General features: G+C 44.3%; 3 protein-coding genes across 6 annotated transcripts in view; 1 reads left to right on the top strand and 2 right to left on the bottom strand.

The window, feature by feature from the left end:
• LOC149371325 (hsp70-binding protein 1-like) overlaps positions 1 to 770 on the bottom strand; it is a 40,267-nt gene extending 39,497 nt beyond the window's left edge. For both annotated transcript variants that reach the window (XM_089565302.1, XM_089565303.1), the window contains exon 1: positions 445 to 770. In XM_089565302.1, the coding sequence (XP_089421428.1) occupies positions 445 to 567 (123 nt within the window). In that variant the 5' untranslated portion in view covers positions 568 to 770. The remainder of the gene's footprint in view (positions 1 to 444) is intronic.
• Positions 771 to 1,018: 248 nt separating this feature from the next.
• LOC149371324 (sorting and assembly machinery component 50 homolog) lies at positions 1,019 to 12,852 on the top strand. The gene is made up of 15 exons (XM_089565289.1): positions 1,019 to 1,247; positions 1,451 to 1,504; positions 1,561 to 1,662; positions 1,746 to 1,833; positions 1,919 to 2,025; positions 2,105 to 2,238; positions 2,299 to 2,386; positions 3,694 to 3,825; positions 3,903 to 3,974; positions 4,767 to 4,850; positions 5,568 to 5,709; positions 9,842 to 9,988; positions 10,927 to 11,068; positions 12,464 to 12,558; positions 12,643 to 12,852. The coding sequence occupies exons 1-14, from the start codon at positions 1,227 to 1,229 to the stop codon at positions 12,507 to 12,509; spliced, it is 1,359 nt and encodes a 452-aa protein (XP_089421415.1). The 5' UTR covers positions 1,019 to 1,226; the 3' UTR covers positions 12,510 to 12,558; positions 12,643 to 12,852.
• Positions 12,853 to 15,634: 2,782 nt separating this feature from the next.
• The window catches only part of LOC149371323 (splicing factor 3B subunit 2-like), a 38,243-nt gene continuing 35,893 nt past the window's right edge, over positions 15,635 to 17,984 (bottom strand). For 2 of the 3 annotated variants that reach the window (XM_089565281.1, XM_089565283.1), the window contains one exon: positions 15,640 to 15,781. In XM_089565281.1, the coding sequence (XP_089421407.1) occupies positions 15,713 to 15,781 (69 nt within the window). In that variant the 3' untranslated portion in view covers positions 15,640 to 15,712. Of the gene's footprint in view, positions 15,782 to 17,984 lie in introns of all 3 variants that reach the window. The other variant, XM_089565275.1, reaches the window with a different exon arrangement.

Genomic DNA, 17,984 nt, shown 5'->3' with positions numbered 1-17,984 from the left:
AGTAACGCCACACTTACAAAGGAAAGTGCCTCATACAACTGTCGCTCTAATGACAGTTAAACATGGACATGCAGTCGGGTTTATGTGCGCGGCGCACGAAGGCAAGCAGAACGCCCTGCAAGAACATATCAGATGCACTGTAAAGCGGCAAAAGATTGCACATACATTAGATGTTAAAAGTTCAAACACGTGACGTGAAACTGACTGAGCAGGTCCCAGTGCGAGTCGCGACTAGGCAGCGGACTAGAGCTCTGGGGTCATGGCAAGTGATTACGATCGCAATCCGCGGCTCCTCACAGGTCAAGTTTGCATATCAGAGCATCAGAATGGAAAAACTGCGCAACTTGTACCGAGTTTGCCGTTAACACTTTGCTTAACCCAGTGGAGTTTTATTTTCTATTCTGACGCAATGGTCACGGCCCCAAAGCGGTTCATTGTATTTACCTCGGGATCCATCGAAGCGGAAGACTGATTCGGTGCATCCTCGGCGGCTGCATTCCGGACACAGAAATTGAGCAGAGCTGGAAGGGTTTTAGGGGTCCTGGGGTTGTCGTCTCCTCCACTCATGTTGTTAGCCACGGAAGGATGATAGTTTATGAAGTATAGCAGCGTGTAAGAGGTCTTTGACTGCCTCAAACAACTTGCTGTGCCAAAGCCTCGAAGCAACAAATTTCCCGGACTTTCGGTCGTTAGCTCACCGTGGTCAGAACCAACGTTTTTAGATCCCGTCAGAACCGACAAGCCAGCGATAACAACAATAGAAATGAGAACTGAAAAGTTCAACAATGATGATGATGGTGCGTCATAGTTAGCTGCCTAGCACGGTTCTTGTGCTAAACTTGGTCGGTCTATAACTTTAAAGTATAAAAAAATTTAGGTTGTATAACTTAAAAATAAATAATTACTTGTATTTTAAAATAAGCAAATATAAAGTAATAGTTTTTACCAATTGCTCAGAACAGTGGTCATCACTTGTATTATCAACATCATCGAACTTCAAATGCCGCTCTCTCCTGTTTCCTCCGCTAGGGGAAGGTCATGAAACATGCCGGTGTTTTGCATGTTATTGGAGAGGTAGTCGTACACACCGTATAAAATTTGAGGACTCCACCGACCTCTGTGCTGTGCGCCGTTTCGGTTATGTTCATACAAGACCTTGCGGGAGGAGAAAGGCTGAGGCGTCCGTGTGCGAAGAAGTTTGTGTAGTGCGTGTTGAACTTTTAAAAATGGGGACCGTCCAAGCAAAGGTAGTTCAGTGAATCTGCCTATATTTAACTCGGTGATGGATTTACTTCTTTCTGGAGATCCTTGCTTGCGTTAACACCGCCCTTAATACACGCTGTGTGGAATCGGCCAGTTTTGAGCTGTAACTTGTTCACATTAAGTTTGATTCACTCGATCGCATGTGACGTTTTGGCAGTTTGGTGATGCTTGCTTACGTGTGTTGCAGTCATTTGAGAGGCAAGAGGCGAAGGAGATGCAAGTGCCTCTGGACCAAATAGAGGTCAGTGTGTTTTTTCTAGTTCTTAGCCGATGAATTACACAGCATTGCTGTTGCAGGCTCGTGTTGACGCGGTGTTCATTGACGGTGTTTGCCGGACTAAGGACGATATCCTCAAGAAGGCTGTCAATGAACTTTTCAACGCTAAAGACTTTCAAGAGGTGAGCGTGGAGTCGCCAGAGCATCGAAGGTGACCATTCGTGCTCGCGATTGTACTTGGTGACGAACAAACCTTTTGTTTCAGGTAATATTAAAAACGCGCTACGTGAGAAAGCAGCTTGAAACATTGGGAGCATTTAAGCAGATTGCTGTGACAATCGACACAAGTTCAGGTAAAGAGAGTCAGTTTCTAGCTGAGCCTGAAGCTTTCTGCTAGCATGATAAACCACAGAAGTGAAATTATTTGCTACCTTTCAGGGCCCGAGGCAAGTCCAAGCGGGTTAGAAGTGACATTCAAAGTTCAAGAAGTGAGGCGACTCGTAGGAGGTATCAATACTCTAGTTGGCAACAATGAAGGAAGCATGGTGCGTACCTATCACTTATCATCTTCCTTTGAATAGCATGCTTTTAACGACCAAACTCACCCCAACGATTGCTTTCTAGGTTGTGGGCCTCAAGTTCCCAAACACGTGGGGTCGGGGAGAGTTCGTTCAAACAGAGTACCACTATGGCACCAAGCATTCTAGCGGGTTCAACATTACAGTTAGTAAGCCCTTCCTAGGTTGGCTAAATCCCAGGTAGGACCACGAACTGCATTTGTAGCCTGACTGTGCCTCAACACCACGTCCTCTTTACAGGATTACGGGGGCCGTATTTCAGCAGGCAGCTGACTTCCCATGGAGCGGCTTCAGGCAGCTTGATCGAGGCTTGCTAACGGAGCTTTTGGTATTCACTCTTTGTTGTTCTTCTTAGGTGTGTGCTGCCATTCATAGGTGCATGGCTTGGCATGAGAAACTTTATGTGTTTTGCAGCCTTTACTCTATGTTGGTGTGGAAAGACGTCAGGCTGCTGCTTGTACTCGCTGCCCACAATCGCACTGCTTACATAAGTCGCACTTGGCATCATCATCATCATGCATTGTTACCATGCGAGGTCACCAAATATATTCGTCTAATCCGAAATTCGTATTTTCCAAAATGAACAAAATTCGAATGCAAAATTTACAGAAATCTTTTTTTCAGCTGGAGTGGGCGCATGTGGCCGCCCACTCCTCGTGGTGCGCACCATGCAACCGGGGATCGCAGCATCGCCAATGTATGGATAGGTGCTCAAGGGTGCGGTCGCGGCTCTTGCGTTCATATCATCTACAATGGGGCAGGGTTTGTTCGTAACATCTGACTTTCTGCCCATTGCACACAGTGTACTCTCGCCAGGACATTTTATGAAGCCGTATCATCCTGAAATTTGCATCAACGGGGATCATATTATTGAGATTCTGCTGTACCGCTTTGAAACTCATGTACCAGCGTAGGAGAAAAGTGCCTGGTTTTCTCAATTTTTCTGGATTTTTTTTTCTCATTAATGAAGATTAGGCAGCAAGTGGTAAAGGCAGCTGCGCACATTCCTTGGAGAAAAAGGTGGCTATGCGATAGATTCTCTCCCTTTGATCGCCAGCTCCACACACAACGTTGCAGGCAACTGCAGCCTTCCAGAGTTAATGGGGATCAGCTTATGAGAGTGGTGGGCTTAATGCATTTCCCCTTCTTATGTTTGTAAGTAAATACGACAGAGGTGTCTGTGGACAGCACTTATTAGCTGTAACACAGCTGTGCTTTGAAATGTGTTGATGGCAGTTAACAGCCTTTAGTGTTGACATACAGTCAAATAATGCACACCGCAAAATTTAGACAGCACAGTGTAAAATGATATAAACACCAGAGGACAAGACCTACACATATTTCTTTTGTGTTCTTGCTTATTTCATGCAGTGTTTTTTTGAACTTATGTAAAATGCTGACTTGTGTAAAGTGCACCAGCAAGAAAAAAATGCCAAAAAAATGTGGTGGAACTACAGCCTGTTGGCATGCTACGCAAAAAATATTGGACTCAGAGTCAACTGTGTGGGCGCACAAAGATTTTTAAGGACGCAACAGTCGAGAGACAGGAACAGAAAAGAGTGAAACTTACGAAGAAACAGTCACGCACTCAGTACAGTGTTATTTAAGAGTAATGCGTGTTCTTGATCTTCTTAGTTTGAGTCGACTCCTGGTGTGCATCATAGCCTTCGGTGGGAAGCTCTGTGGCGCGAACTGTCCTGTCTTGGTTCTACGATTCCCTTCATTGTTCGTGAAGAGATGGGCCACTCCTTGAAGTCTTCCGTAAAGGTACGCATGCCAGGGCTTTCTTTTTTGTTTTGTCATACCGACAAGTTCATTCAGTGTAATGGTCTTTTCCATTTCAGCACATAGTGACAGTGGACAGGAGAGATAACGCTATCCTGCCAACGGAAGGAAGCTACTTCAGGTTGCACCAAGTAAGCCCAACTTGATTGCTTGTCATTCTCTGTACACAATATCCACTGGTTTTATGGGATTTAACGTCCCAGAGCGGCTCAGGCTATGCGGGACGCGGTAGTGGAGGGCTCCGTATAATTTCGACCACCTGGGGTTCTTTAACCTGCACTGACATTGCAAAGTACATAGGCTTTTAGCATTTCGTCTCCATCGAAATGCAAGCGCCGCGGCCAGGATCGACCCCACGTCTCTCGGGTTAGCAGCCGAGCACCATAACCACTGAGCCATCACGGTGGCTTACTAATATGAGTGTGTTCTTATTTTAGGCCGCTGTGCTATTCTGTTGTTTGTGTTTACTTGACCTTAAGCATCCTTTTTTTTTTCATACCTGTGGCACTAAAGAGTAAGTAGAAGGGGCACCTTGGTTCGAAGCATGCCTAAAAGTCGCGGACATATTTTTCTTGCTCTTCTGATTGGCTGCAGAGTAGGGTGCTCAAGAAAATCAAGAAAAATTTAATCGTTTCTGGCCTCTCTTTGTGCCATGCTACAGCCTGCTGTCGTTTACATCCCAGCAAAGTTGATTGCATGTTTCGTTCTGTGTTTCAGGAGTTTTCGTGACACGATTGTTACGATTTCCATCTTGATTGTTACCATTTGCAACCAGAGAGGCATCTGTTCTTAAAACGACACTTGCTGTGCTTGTTCCAAAATATAGAAAATGAGGAAAGTAAGCACCAGTTGAAGTACATAAAGCATTTTATGCTGGCTCTTCAGTTTGTTACTTTGAACTGCTCATTTCTTTTCTTCCTCAGGAGTTTGCTGGTTTGGGTGGTGATGTTGGCTTCGTCAAGCACGAAGCGGAATATCAACTCAACCTGCCTATAGCGAGAGACATAGTGAGTGTATTTTTTTTTTGTGCCAAGATTTATACCCATGCCACACTTACAAATTTAATGCCATTAACTGCTTTCTTCCTTAAATTTTAGTGGCATTTGTGCGGTGCCACACGCATAGATTAAATGGCATTAGCCTTACTGCCATTTGTGACTTATTGAGTTCGCCACAACTCATTTGCCCCAGCAGTGCATACTCTCGTCCCCATTCCACACTTAGAAAAACATGCAACTGGCTTTCATGCAACTGCCTGAAGCATGAAACTGATTTTCATGAGGAATATCTACTGCATTTTTGATCAAAGGGTGTTATTTTTACCAGCACTATATTGCACCTGAACACCTGAACAACATTCCCGAAATATCGTGTGCATTAGCGCAGTGTTTATTCAGGTGACATTTTGGCTGTAGCACCAACTTCTAAAATAATGGCATTGGTGTATGTGAAAGCATAGGGTAGGGATGTTTAATGGACGTACATTTCGTGCATGAAATTACCAACTTCGCACACTGAGACCTTGCGTCTTTTTCTTTAGCAGAATATATAACTGTTATGTAGGTGATAGCTGAAACACAGCCTCCCCATCCCTCAGCTTATTGCACAGCCACTTTAAACCTTCTAGAAATGGCGTAACTTACTAAGTGCAGGATTTTGTTGAAGAATGTTGGTTGCATTTTTTTCTTTTTACGACAAACTGTGGCGTGGCTCCCCTGACGCAGGTGCTGCAGGGATGTTGCATGGCCGGCTACATGATGGGCTTTGGGCACAACAAGACGTTCAGCATCTGCGACAGGTTCTTCCTCGGCGGACCACTAGGTCTGCGTGGTTTCCAGCAGAGGGGAGTTGGGCCACACGTGGAAGGTAGTGAACTCTCTCAGTCCTTGTACTACGAAGTGAGAATATGCAAAAGGGGAAACAGCCAGCTGACTGGATCGCAAGCCAGAGACCGCAAGACATTAAGCATATGTGCACTCTCATATGCACAAAAAGTGATGCTAAAGGAAGGCCCACAGACCCGCAACACCTGGTGGCATGGAACAGAAGCTCCTTGCGCAATACTTTGTGATGAAGCGATGCGTTATGCATCACCAGGCACTTGTGCAGGATATCTGAATACAGTAGACTCTCGTTAAGACGAACTCGCTTAAGATGAACCCTTGGTTAAGATGAACAGTGGTGGTCATTTGTTTGGTTTCCCATAGAGTCAATGCAAAAAAAATCTGCTTAAGATGTACACTGCACATGTGCTAATTGGTTAAGATGAACTTTCACGACCAGCCGTGCCCAAGCCATGCAGCTTTACTCAACCATTCGAGCAGTATTTTAGCGGAAGGAAAGAAAAAAAGCTAAAAAATTGAAAGCTTTTTTGCACCGCTGACGATCCATGCGACGCGGGGAGGCTCAGAGACCTAACCACGTCTCCGTTGAAAGGGCGATTCTGTGAAAGCAGAACTGTCGCTGCTCCTCCCCTGTGAGGGCAGTGAAGGATATCTTGAAAGGTTAAGTGATATGCCTACGCTTGTAGCAAGCAGACGGTTTTCTCGACAGACACAAAAAAAAATAACAGACTGGGCAACACTCAACAGTGCCTGATGCACTGCACAGTAGTGCAATAAATGCTTATGTTGCAATTATTTTTTTCCTAAAAGACTATTTCATGGCTTTGTTCACATATACGAAGTATTTGGACACACACTGCATGCTCGAACATCATTTTAAGAAGCACTCCTAATTAGATGAACTTCTGATAAGATGAACAGTCTTCATGGTCCCTTGGAGTTCGTCTTAAAGGGAGTCTACTGTATAATGCTATTTTGTTTTTCTGGGAGGAATTTCTTTAATAATCTTTTTAACCTCAAAGAACCCCGGTGGCTTTTAAAAGGTGCCGAGAAAGTCTGTGTCTTAGCTTCCATCTCTTCCTTCTTAACACGCATACAATAAAAAAGAGTAGACGAGGCACATGTGCTTTAAGCAGTTTCGGTGCAGTCAACCCTAGAATAAAAGGGGGGGGGGATTCGTGGAACCCATCTTGAGAACCCATAGTCTTACGGTAGCAAACACCGAGTTTCAGTTGGCTCTGTTGCGTCCATACAAAACCTAGTTAACTGAATTCTTGCTTCATTTTTATCGAGTGGGCTAAATGAGCACACAGAGATATCTGTAATGATATTCCACAAAAAAAATCTGGCGATTTTATCACAACTGTACATGCTCGGAAACCACTGATTAAATGTGTGGTGGTAAGGATAACCACCGCAACAAACATGACAAATGTCTGAAGGGACATTTATCTTCCTGACATAGCATTTTCCCTACTTGCATATTCTCCCTCTTTATTTCCTGTCCTTGATTCTGCATTCTGGTGAGGCCGTAGCAAACCTAGCAGAGTATGGATTTTTTTTTATTATTATTGATGATCGAGTGGCAGGAGGCTTGGCTGGAGATTGAAAGGGATACTGAACCAAATTTTTGGAGCTGCGTTTTTGCATGTAAACAAGAGCTTGACTGCTAAAATTGATCAATATGACAAGCATTTTAGCGAAAAAGGCGGATAACACGTTTTTTTTCGCGATTTATTGCCGTATAGTTGCACCTGGCGGCCGCCTGTGGAAGCTGCGACGAGACGTCATAACACCCGCGTGCCCACCGTTCCCGCAGAAGCACGATTGCCATCGCTGCTCGCAGCTTTTCCATGTCTGTCGTCTGCTCACGGCGTACACAGATATGACAAAATGTTAATCGATGCTGTCTACATACCATAACCGTATGCACACTTACGGCCGCTAAATGCAGCTACTTTTTCCGGACCTTACGCCATTTCCAACATTCTCACTTTCAAAACAGAAGTGCGACGATGTTCAGACTAGTGGCGCCATCTGGTGGTTAGGAGGGGAAGCATTGTTGTCAACAAACCGACATCCCTCTTAGCCTAAAGGGGGCAGAATCGTCGCTCTAAATAAAAAGTAAAGCAAATTTATTACTCGTAAGTTTTCTTATGGGCGACAGGATACGAAGCGAAAGACCGGTGGCCCATTTATGGCCAGTGAACGCGCTGAAGAAGCCAGTAACAACGACGCAACCAGTCTGAAGCGAGGTTTCATGCATCGAAGGGCGCCGCCATTTTGTCGCCGCGGGAGGGTGCTATGACGTCACGCTCTTCACCTCGCGCCTGCCAAGAGGGCTTGGCGCGCGCTCATGAAACATCGAAAATAAAACCATCCGCTGAAAAATATGTGCAGTGACGACTAGATTTCGGTGTAATCACATTCTGAGAATCTATTTTCAGCGTTTTTGTTCAATTTTCAGATTTTGCTTCAGTATCCCTTTAAGCTTTCTGGGGCTAGTAAAATAATTAGAGCCATTTGGCAAAATGCGGTAATGGTAAAACTGTTCCCAAAGATCTGTACTAATGACAGGGCATCTGGAAATGACACTATGCATTCTTCGTTAATTGGGTGTACTGTGTTGTTTTCTATTATTTAATGTTCCTTTTGTGCCTAGATTCTTGATACTACTTTGCCCAAAAGCCAAAGTAGTATCACAAATCACAAAATGGGCGTTTTTCTGCATTATGGTCTTGTGCCTAAATACTCTCCTTGTGGAGCAGATTTCTTCACAACTGTTTTATCTGTTTTGAACTCATGTTTTTTTTTTTACATTTCTATGACCACAGTGAAAGTCAAGAAATTCTTTGTTTTTAGAATTTATGAATTTTAAATTTCTTATATAAAAGTTTCTTCTTAATCTAGATACATCAATGAGTAATTACTCCCTTATTATCAACATACACAACATCACAACAATTCAGAACCAAAATTTGTGGCTTGCAAAAAAAAACAAGTAAGAATGTCTTTACCTGTATTACCCCAGTAGGAACGCAATGAATATTACAGCAGCCTTCTGCCACATTTTCTTAAAGGTGCAGTGAAGAGGAATCTGAACTCGTCTTTTTGCCGCTGGAACTCAATCTACACGTTCCGAGCATTTTTGGAAACTTTGATTAATGCCCTGTGTGGTCGATTTTTCTAATTAAATCGAACTAACGTCCGGATCCCGCCTTTTTTTTTTTTTAATTCTCCCTGTACGGTGGGCGGAGTCGACCAACGCGTGGAGCGCCTTTCACCCAGTCCCGTGGCGGCTTGCCGCTCTGCCATCGGCGGAGTAATACGTAGTAATCCGTAGTAGCAAATAGGCCGCGCATATTTTTATTTCTGCGGGCTTATTTTGCGTTCTATATTATCTGCAAATGAAACTATTTATTCACGGAAACCTAAAAAACAAAATAAAGCGAAAGCAAAACCTCCACGGAGCTGGCTGAAAGGCAGTCCACGCGTTGGTCGACTCCGCCCACCGTACGGGAAAAATTTAAAAAATAAAGGCGGGAGCCGGACGTCAATTCGATTTAATTAGGGAAATTGGCCACACAGGGCAATAAGTCGCAGTTTCTAAGAATGCTCTGAACCATGTAGATCGAGTTCCTGCGACAAAAAGACGAGTTCAGATTCCTCTTCACTGAAACTTCAACTCTGCAGCCTTTTCACAAGAGTCAGAGGAAAATATGTATTAGAAAACAATTTTCTGGAGATATAACAGTGAAGTTTCATGAGAGTAGTCTTAAAATTATTTGTAATATATCTGGAAAAATTGCATGTAAATACATCAAGAAGTAAAAAAAAAAATGCTGAAAGCCGCATCCCCCCTTAACTGGAAGATGAGTGTCCGGAACAAGTATTGTGTTCAACTCAAATACTCACCTTTTACGCATTTTCTTGGAGTAACTTGTGTACATTGGCCAGCCAAAGGTGTAGCCATTAGCTGAAAAAGGGATAGCAAGTCAGCGTCTGAGAATCAGTCCTGGAATCTATGTATACGTCACAGTAGACGGTATCCTCATATTTTAGGTTACCATCACGGTGTTCTTAAAGCCAGCTCGTGCTACTCTGACAGTGTCTGCCTTTCAGCGTTCTCACCTCTGACTGTGCTGTGTCCCCAGGTCATTCGCTGGGAGGAGAGGCGTATTGGGCCTCTGGTCTTCATCTTTACACACCGCTGCCTTTCCGGCCTGGTGAAGGTGGCATTGGGGACTACTTCCGTACACATGTCTTCGCCACAGCCGGAAATGTGGACGACTTCAAATTCAGTGAGTGTTGGCTCAGGGGTACCCTGCAGAACTGTGAGAATGTTTCCTGATAGGATGGAGAGAAATCCAAACAGTTTCACTTGTGTGCTGTGCCTAAAGAAGATGTCTTGACGTTTAATATCACTGTACGAGGGAACAAATGTTGCTCCATTCATGCTGAATCAGCTGTAGAATGTATGGCCAACGTGTAATGCTCTCGTGCTGTTCGTGGAACTGTTAAGGGGGGACAAGGGTCTTAAAACTGACCTTTTTATTTGTGGCTAGAATCTCTTGAAATTTTGCACTCAGATGTGTTTTTCTCTTCTGATTTCAAAAATGCAGTCATAATTGAGCTGGTGGTCTTAGATCAAAAGTTATCTTAAAGACTAGAGAGCAATTAGGTAATTTCTTACACAGCTTTAATGAACTTTCCCACTGCATTTTGTTGCTTTTAATTACACAGATTGATAGCCAACGAATTCCCATACCCGATGACATTCTTACTTCGTTTGTTTAAGCCACGTGTAAATAGCAATTTACAATTAGCTTAACGAGTTTCAGTGTAATATACTGCAACCTTTTACTCTCGACCTAATATATCAGGATGACATGCCTTAGAGAAAACGAAGAATGTCATCGGGTATGGGAACTCTCTGGCTATCAATTCATGTAAATAAAAGCAACAAAATGCAATGAGGAAGTTCATTAAGTCTGCGTAAGAAATTACCTAATTAAATTCTAGACTTTGTAAGATCTAAGACCACCAGCTCAATTATGATTACATATTTGGAATTAGCAGTGAAAAACACATCTGTGTGCAAAATTCCATGAGGTTCTAGCCATAAATAAAAAAGTTAGTTTTAAGACCCTCGTCCTCCCTTAAGAGGGACAGGTGGAAGTTATTGCCAGCTCATTTTTTTCTTTTCCTGCGTGAATGTACGCTTCTGTCTCTGTTTCAGCGAATGACATGCAGCAGAACTTTGAGCTGGCCACGCGCAACCTGCGGTGGTCGGTTGGCGCAGGCATTGTGCTCTCCGTTGGACACATTGCCCGCTTTGAGCTGAACTACTGCCTGCCCATGAAGGCAAAGTCTGGCGACAGGTTAGTATATTATCCAGCAGGAAAACATACCAAAACCACTATTTTTAGAAATTAGGCTTAGTGAGGCAGTACAGAGGCATTTCTTGACACATACCGTATTGTGCGTTTTTATCGTAAAGACTTTCAAAAATTTTCATGCCTCAACTGCTCGCTCGTTTGCGGTGAAACTGCGCACAGAGCTTGCGCAATATGGTAACTTTTGTATCGTAGCAAGTTTTACAACGGTACTTACTTAGTTGAGCCGTGCATGATGCGAAATCGTAGTTATCTGCCTAGGGATCGTCGAACCGAAACCCGCAGACGGCGTTTTTTTCGCTGAAAGGCGGCAGTGGTGCCATCTGTTTTCAGCAGTGAAAAGCGTTACGACAAGGCGCCGAGGTAGCCGAGGTGAGCGTTGCATGAAGCGCGTGCCTACACTGTACGCGTGCCCTTTGAATATGCCGTTTTTTCGGCTAACTGAGCGAAAAGAAATATCAGAACAACTGATTTAACGAGGCTTTATCTTTCAGATGATATTATTTGCAAAATCGCCGCGGCACCTTGTTGTGACGCTTTTCACTGCTGAAAACAGGTGGCGCCACTGCCGCCTTTCAGCGAAAAAACGGCGTCTGCAGGTTTTGGTTCGATCTCTGCGCAGACAACTACGATTTCGCATCATGCACGGCTCAACTAAGTAAGTACCGTTGTAAAACTTGCTACGATACAAAAGTTACCATATTGCGCAAGCTCTGTGTGCAGTTTCACCGCAAACGATCGAGCGGTTGAGGCGGGAAAATTTTTGAAAGTCTTTACGATAAAAACGCACAATACGGTACTTACTCAAAAGGCCAGTCAGTGCGTGTCGGCGCAAAGGCTGAAGACGAAGAGCGCTTCTGGTGCTTGCTGGCGTTTGTCTGCATTTGCGATGCCCTTGGCGCTAAAGTAACCAGGACATCTTCCTTGTCACCATTGTTGGTTTCGAGTGCTCTGCCCCATTGCATTTATGCACTGCGAAAAAGTCACTGTGTCAAGTGCACCTCAGATCTTGTTGAGAGCCTCAAGCAAACTTGTTGCCTCATTGTTTTCTGAGGGTTATTAAAAAACAATAAAACAGCAGGAGTGAAGTTCAAAAGACATCTTTGGGCACAAAAGGTGGAGGGGCTTCAGACTGGCAACACTCAGTGGCTTGTTGCGAAAGTTTTCTTTCTCCTCTGTCCTATTTCTGGCTGGGTGTTGTGTGCATAATAAGCTATACATTAGAAACTTCCTGCAACAAGGAGTTTGAAGCAAGAAAAAAAGTGTTTACCTTCTCCAGTGTGCTTATACTTTCACTAGATTTACGAGCAACAGGCGATTTCATGTGAATGTGGTTGGAAGGAGATGCTTCTGTCACCAACTCCTTTATGCTTATTCCAGGTTGAACCAAGGCCTGCAGTTTGGTATCGGAGTCTCCTTTTTGTAGCACTGCCAGCCTCTATATCACATCTTTTTTGTTCGTTCGTTTCTGATAGGTAAGTTCTGGGTTGACCCCCTTGTCACCCCTGCCTTATTCTTGGCTAGCATTTTCTTCTTTTGACACTGTTCCTAACTTCCAGGTTCCTACTTTTGAAGGACAAACAGCGAGCTTATGGATGCAGTCTCCTGGAGACTGCACAACGCGCTGGAAATCTCTCCACATGCTTTTAGGACCATAGTGTACAACCATTTTTTCAAGGATGCACATTTTTTTTTTTTTTTTCGTTTCCAAGCTCACAGCTTGCGTAATTGTTGAGTTTGAATAAAAGGAGATGCTGTGTCGAGAGCAACTTTATGTATATTTTTCTTTATCGGTGTAGGTATGTTATGGCGCCTGCCATTCGCATCAGGTACAGCCTACATGCCCATCTACAGTCCCGGACATTATTGGGCATCCGTTTTGTTGCATTAGGTGAACATGCATTGCACTAAAAACATGACTTTCTCCAAAAAATTCTGTGTCATATACTGCTTGGACGCAAGGACCACATCATTGATGTCCTGGACTTCATTAGACCAGCCAACCATTTTTCATTCATTTAATGATCATTTTCTTCCGATCATCATTATCTACCTGCTTTACACCCTGAGGCAATAAATATTGCCTTAAAAAAGCGCAACTCCTAGAACCTGGTGCATAATATGCGACATGACGGGTACTTGAAGCCTGCTGACTTCCCGACATGTATGAGACAAGAACAGACACACCCTCATTAGGCATTGACTCGTGGTACACTCCAGTAATCATAGAGAGATGGGAATCAGTAGTCCTACTGCAAAACTGTGATTTGGAGCAGTTTTGGAGTAGCTACAGAGTTCTCTTGGAGCACTTTAGAGTGGTGGAATCGACTTTATAGAGCAGCTGTGCTCCGTTTCTGAACATGGCTTGCCCATCAAGCTCTGGAACAGTAATTATAATGTGAAGAAACAGAATTCTGGCTAACATCTCATGCCTCAAAGGAATCTCTTTTCTGGGGTACCTTGAAAAGATCATTTCAAAATACTTTACATACATTTTAGCTTTTACAAATGCTGCTGATAGCCGCAATTGCAATGTCAGTTCATTTGCAGTGCACATGTTCTCATTAAAACAACATTCTCGGCCAGCGTTCCCATGTGTTGGGGACAGAAAAGCATGTACCAGTACAAAGGACATGCAACAAGCTCGTTCCTTATGTGTTGGGACAGAAGACCCAACCCAGCTGTTGTGTTCTTGGGTGCTGCATTTTCCTGGCTGCAACATTCGTGTCGGCCAGTTCCACTGTGGCGTCGATAGATGTCCATGCAATACACACTGGGCTGTTGCATCACAATGTGGAAGCCTTTCTGCATGATGCATCATGAATGCCACACCGCGCCTGTCCATGCAAATAGTGCTGAAGCAATTTTAAATTTTGACACTGGCTACATACACACGACACAAGTATCAACTGCGGCGAGCACTGTAAAGGCTGCGCGCACCTCAAGGCACATTGAGTGCTGTTATGTTTTGTGCGTGTGCGGCACGGTTGCAGCACGCCAGCCATAGCGGGACCCCGTAATGGCCACCAAAGCTTGACCATGTTCCACTGTGTCGGGCAGCTTCCAACGCGCTCTAGCTATGCCGACAAATCAAGCGGTTAAAGGCGGCATGAATTTTGTCGCTTCTTTTGACGAGGTTCCATCACCGCAGTAAAGTGAACGGACGCAAGTGAAAGCGCGAAAACGAAACTATGCCATTCTGGGTGTGTGGGTTTCAGTGGGGCTTTTGTTTCTGTCGTCCGCTTCTTCATACTGCCGTGTGTCTTAAAAGCCGGAGTTTCTTGATTATAAGTACAATAGATGATAATTGGGTAGAATTAAAGTGGTAGCAGCACAGGAGCATAAGCGTGCCGCAGCTTTGCCTGTTCTGCACGTACTCCCTCCCTGCCATTGCACCTTTCTATAGACAGCTGCTCCGGCGGATGTTGAACCATCGCAGGACCTTCTGCGCAGACAGAACAATCACGAATGATGGTCACGAGAGCCACAAAGACTTACAATCTGGAGAAGTATGTTGCGCTGCTGGAAAAGAAGAAAAAAAGCGGCAGACAATGGTGCACGACTTTTCAAACCCACCGAGACAAAATAAACCACCAGTCAGTTCTTTCCTGCTGCTTCGCTTTTCAATGTGTTTGGTTACTACGTTTCCCGGCTCGTATATTTCATTCATGCGGTCCCGTGAAAAAGGTAAGAGGGGGTGTTATTAACGCAACATTCAGCGGTTCGCATAGCTGGCAGTCGGCTGGTAATGCAGGGAATGCTACTCTTCAGCGGGATGCTTGTTCATTCCCAAGCTGTGGCACAGAGGCAGCTACGTATATTAAAAAAACGCAAAATTTTGAAATGGCTTATTCGTAATTGCAGCTGTTCAAAATCTCAGTTCATTTGAAAATTTGAAGTCCCATAATTTGCAATGATAATACTACCACATAAATCAACTGGCCAGCTCGTTGCTTACCAGATAATTCATCGGCTTTAGTTGTGTCCTCTAAGACTCCCAGTGCGGGCGGACGCCGCTGCTCATTTCACAGTGAGTCAAATACACTTTTGGCAGCCCCAAAATTTAACTAGGACATTAGCACATTAGCGACGTGCTAATGTGTCTCTCCAGGCACATCCCCTGAAAGCCTGTCTAGAAGGCCTGCCATTTTATTATTGCTCAAGACGTTCATATTGGCGCAATTTGGCACAACTTTAGTGATGTTTATCAGGATGAAGCGACAAACCTCATTTGTAGCAAAATGGCACAGTTGGCACAGGAGTGGAAGTGGAAGCTCTTTTTGACAGTGTCTTCAGTTGAGTTTAATTCTATGCCTTATGATGCAACAAAGAACGAGCATCACCGAACAGCTAGGCCTTTCTCGCGTTTATGTATCAAAGGGATTTTTCCCAAGTGAGATATACATACTGTTTTTTCATCTGAAGGGATTGCTGGCAATATATTTCTTTCCTTCAGCCCACTAAGCAAAGCTGAGCAGACACTACTACCTAAACGTGAACATGAAACAGCACCTTTCACACATCCAAAAAAGCAGCTTTGTATAAAACAACTCACGGTGGGTAAATGGTAGCTTTATTTTCAACAGATGAGGGCGCAGGGGGGCATTGTGAAATATCGTGCACATGGTTTTAAAACTTGAACTCCTTGTACTTCTTTGCTGCTTTGGTGGTGTCTTGTTGCTGTTTTTTCCTCTTGTTCTGTGAATGCACGAGAAGAAATATGGTAAGCTTGCATGCGTGCAGTGGCTCATCTATGGCTTGCCTCTGATCAGTCAAGCAAGCACATGACTACAAACTGGTGTACCAATGACTGCATTCACATGCATCCTCTGAGTACATATTGCATATAGTTTTGTTTCAGCAGATGTACTTTTCCTTTCTTTGAAAGCTTGAAACTTCAACTGTACAGCCATATTTCTCGGACACATTCTGTGCCTTTTCCAAGGCTCTGAAAATCTGTTTATACAGGACTGTGTGCCTGCTAAAGATTACTTTTCATTAACCATGATGGCTATGTTAGCGCAAAAAGAAGAAAGGCACCATTAACACAGTCATTCTTTTACGGCTCCTTTTTGCTGCTCATCATCAAAAAACTGGTGATGGTGCTGTAAAAGCGTACATATCACAAATACCACGCACTACAGCATGGCAGCTGGCCCGTCAACAATGCACAGCCAAACACATATAATTTTCTTTTTTTGCTCCCTCGCAAAGAGCAGAACAGTACGATGCGTTTAAAATATTGAAGCATAGCATGATTTCTGCTGTACAGTGGAAGAACCCTTGCCAAGAGCTATGTGACAGTGGTTTACAGAAGGTCCGAAAACCACTTGACTGCTTCATCACGTTAAGTTTCTCGCTGGTAGCTAACATTGTTGCATAAGCAAGGAAAGCTTACTGCTTGCTGAGAAGTCGTACAATGCCCCAAAAATAAGTGGGATAAAGCAACAGGGCTATCTGTGCCACGCGCCTACAACGGAGCAGCTTGACACAATAGACAGTTTTAGTATAGCGTTTGCGTTTTTTGCGTACGCAACACGCAAGATGTTTGCGTACGCTAAATTCAAAGCGCGAACAACACTTTTAGGTGAGCGTTTGCGGACTGTTCCGCAATAGCCGCCAAGTAGACATACAACATCCAAGTTGAGCCCCGTTTGGGTAAGTACCTAGCGCCACCACACGTCGAAAAAAAAAAAATTGAGGTCGTTTTGATCCAAGTGCTAAAAATGGCCGTTGCCATGACGACAGTGTACACAACCTGTCGTTAGGCTTACGGGCTTGAAAACAGACTGCTATCTCAAAAGTACCGGCAAGTTATCGCACATAGCATTGCGTCCCAGTGAAACGACAGAAAGCGGAAGCGAATACCACCATTTATTGCCAGTTGAGCGCCGAATAACTCAATGACGAGGTATTTTAGAACCGAAGCGGGCAAACAGGGCGCCGCCATGTTGTCTCCGCAAGCCCCGCAAAGACGCTACGCTATTTCCAGAAAATTGCGTGCGTACGCTAAACGCTAAGCTTCTTTTAGCGTTCTGCGCATGCGCATTCTACATGCGCTATTTTATTGCGTACGCAAAGGTTTTGCGTACGCTATACTAAAACTGTCTATTTGTATGAATTTTTTTGGTCTCAATAAGTGACGTTTAAAAACTTCCTGCAACTGGCCTTCACTGTACACAGCAGCTCTGCTGATTGCATTACCTCACTCAACAGAGGTGACACTAGTGCATTCTGCATTCACTGAGTGCACATGTGTACCAGCATGAGTAGTGGCCATAAGCAGGAACGTAGGAGGCTGTTAACGTACAAAGAACGGACAATATCTACGCTTTGTTGAAAACTTGCTCTCGCTTATGCTAAGGATGCCACTCTCCGAGTGCCAATGAGTAAGTAAGGGCAGCGTCCGCAGTTTGCTGCTGCAATAAAACCACATCAAACTGAGTGCTGCAGCTTTCGCCAAAGCCATGACAGGAAGACCAGTACTACAGTAAGTCCCAGATAATCCGAATGTGGTTAATTCGTAATCCCGAACAATTCACAGAATTCCTGCGGTTCTGTAAACCATAATGTAAGTATTACAGTATAATTCGAACCAGTGGCCTGCATCAAGTAGATTAATTCTAAGATCAGGAGTACTTTGTGAGAATGCCCGATAACAATTTTGCTGCAAATCTGGTGACACAATGGTGACGGCCCTTCAGAGCCACGAGGTGGCGCCTGAGAGCAATGCCAATGCTTTATATACGAAGCTACCCAGCCCCAGTACTTCCAGTGCAGAAGCTGGTCTGCGTAGCCGAAGTGTGCACGTGCAGAGAAGACCTGCTTCACTGCAATGCAGCAGGGGGTACCGGTTTCAATGTTGCGTGCTCTCAGCACCTTGTCAAGGCAGTGTCTACTG

Source organism: Amblyomma mixtum, chromosome 1 (assembly GCF_055824585.1).
Source record: "Amblyomma mixtum isolate Tamu chromosome 1, ASM5582458v1, whole genome shotgun sequence".
Lineage (NCBI taxonomy): Eukaryota > Metazoa > Arthropoda > Arachnida > Ixodida > Ixodidae > Amblyomma > Amblyomma mixtum.
Note: the sequence above shows the minus strand (reverse complement) of the source record. Positions and strands in the feature narration are given on the sequence as shown.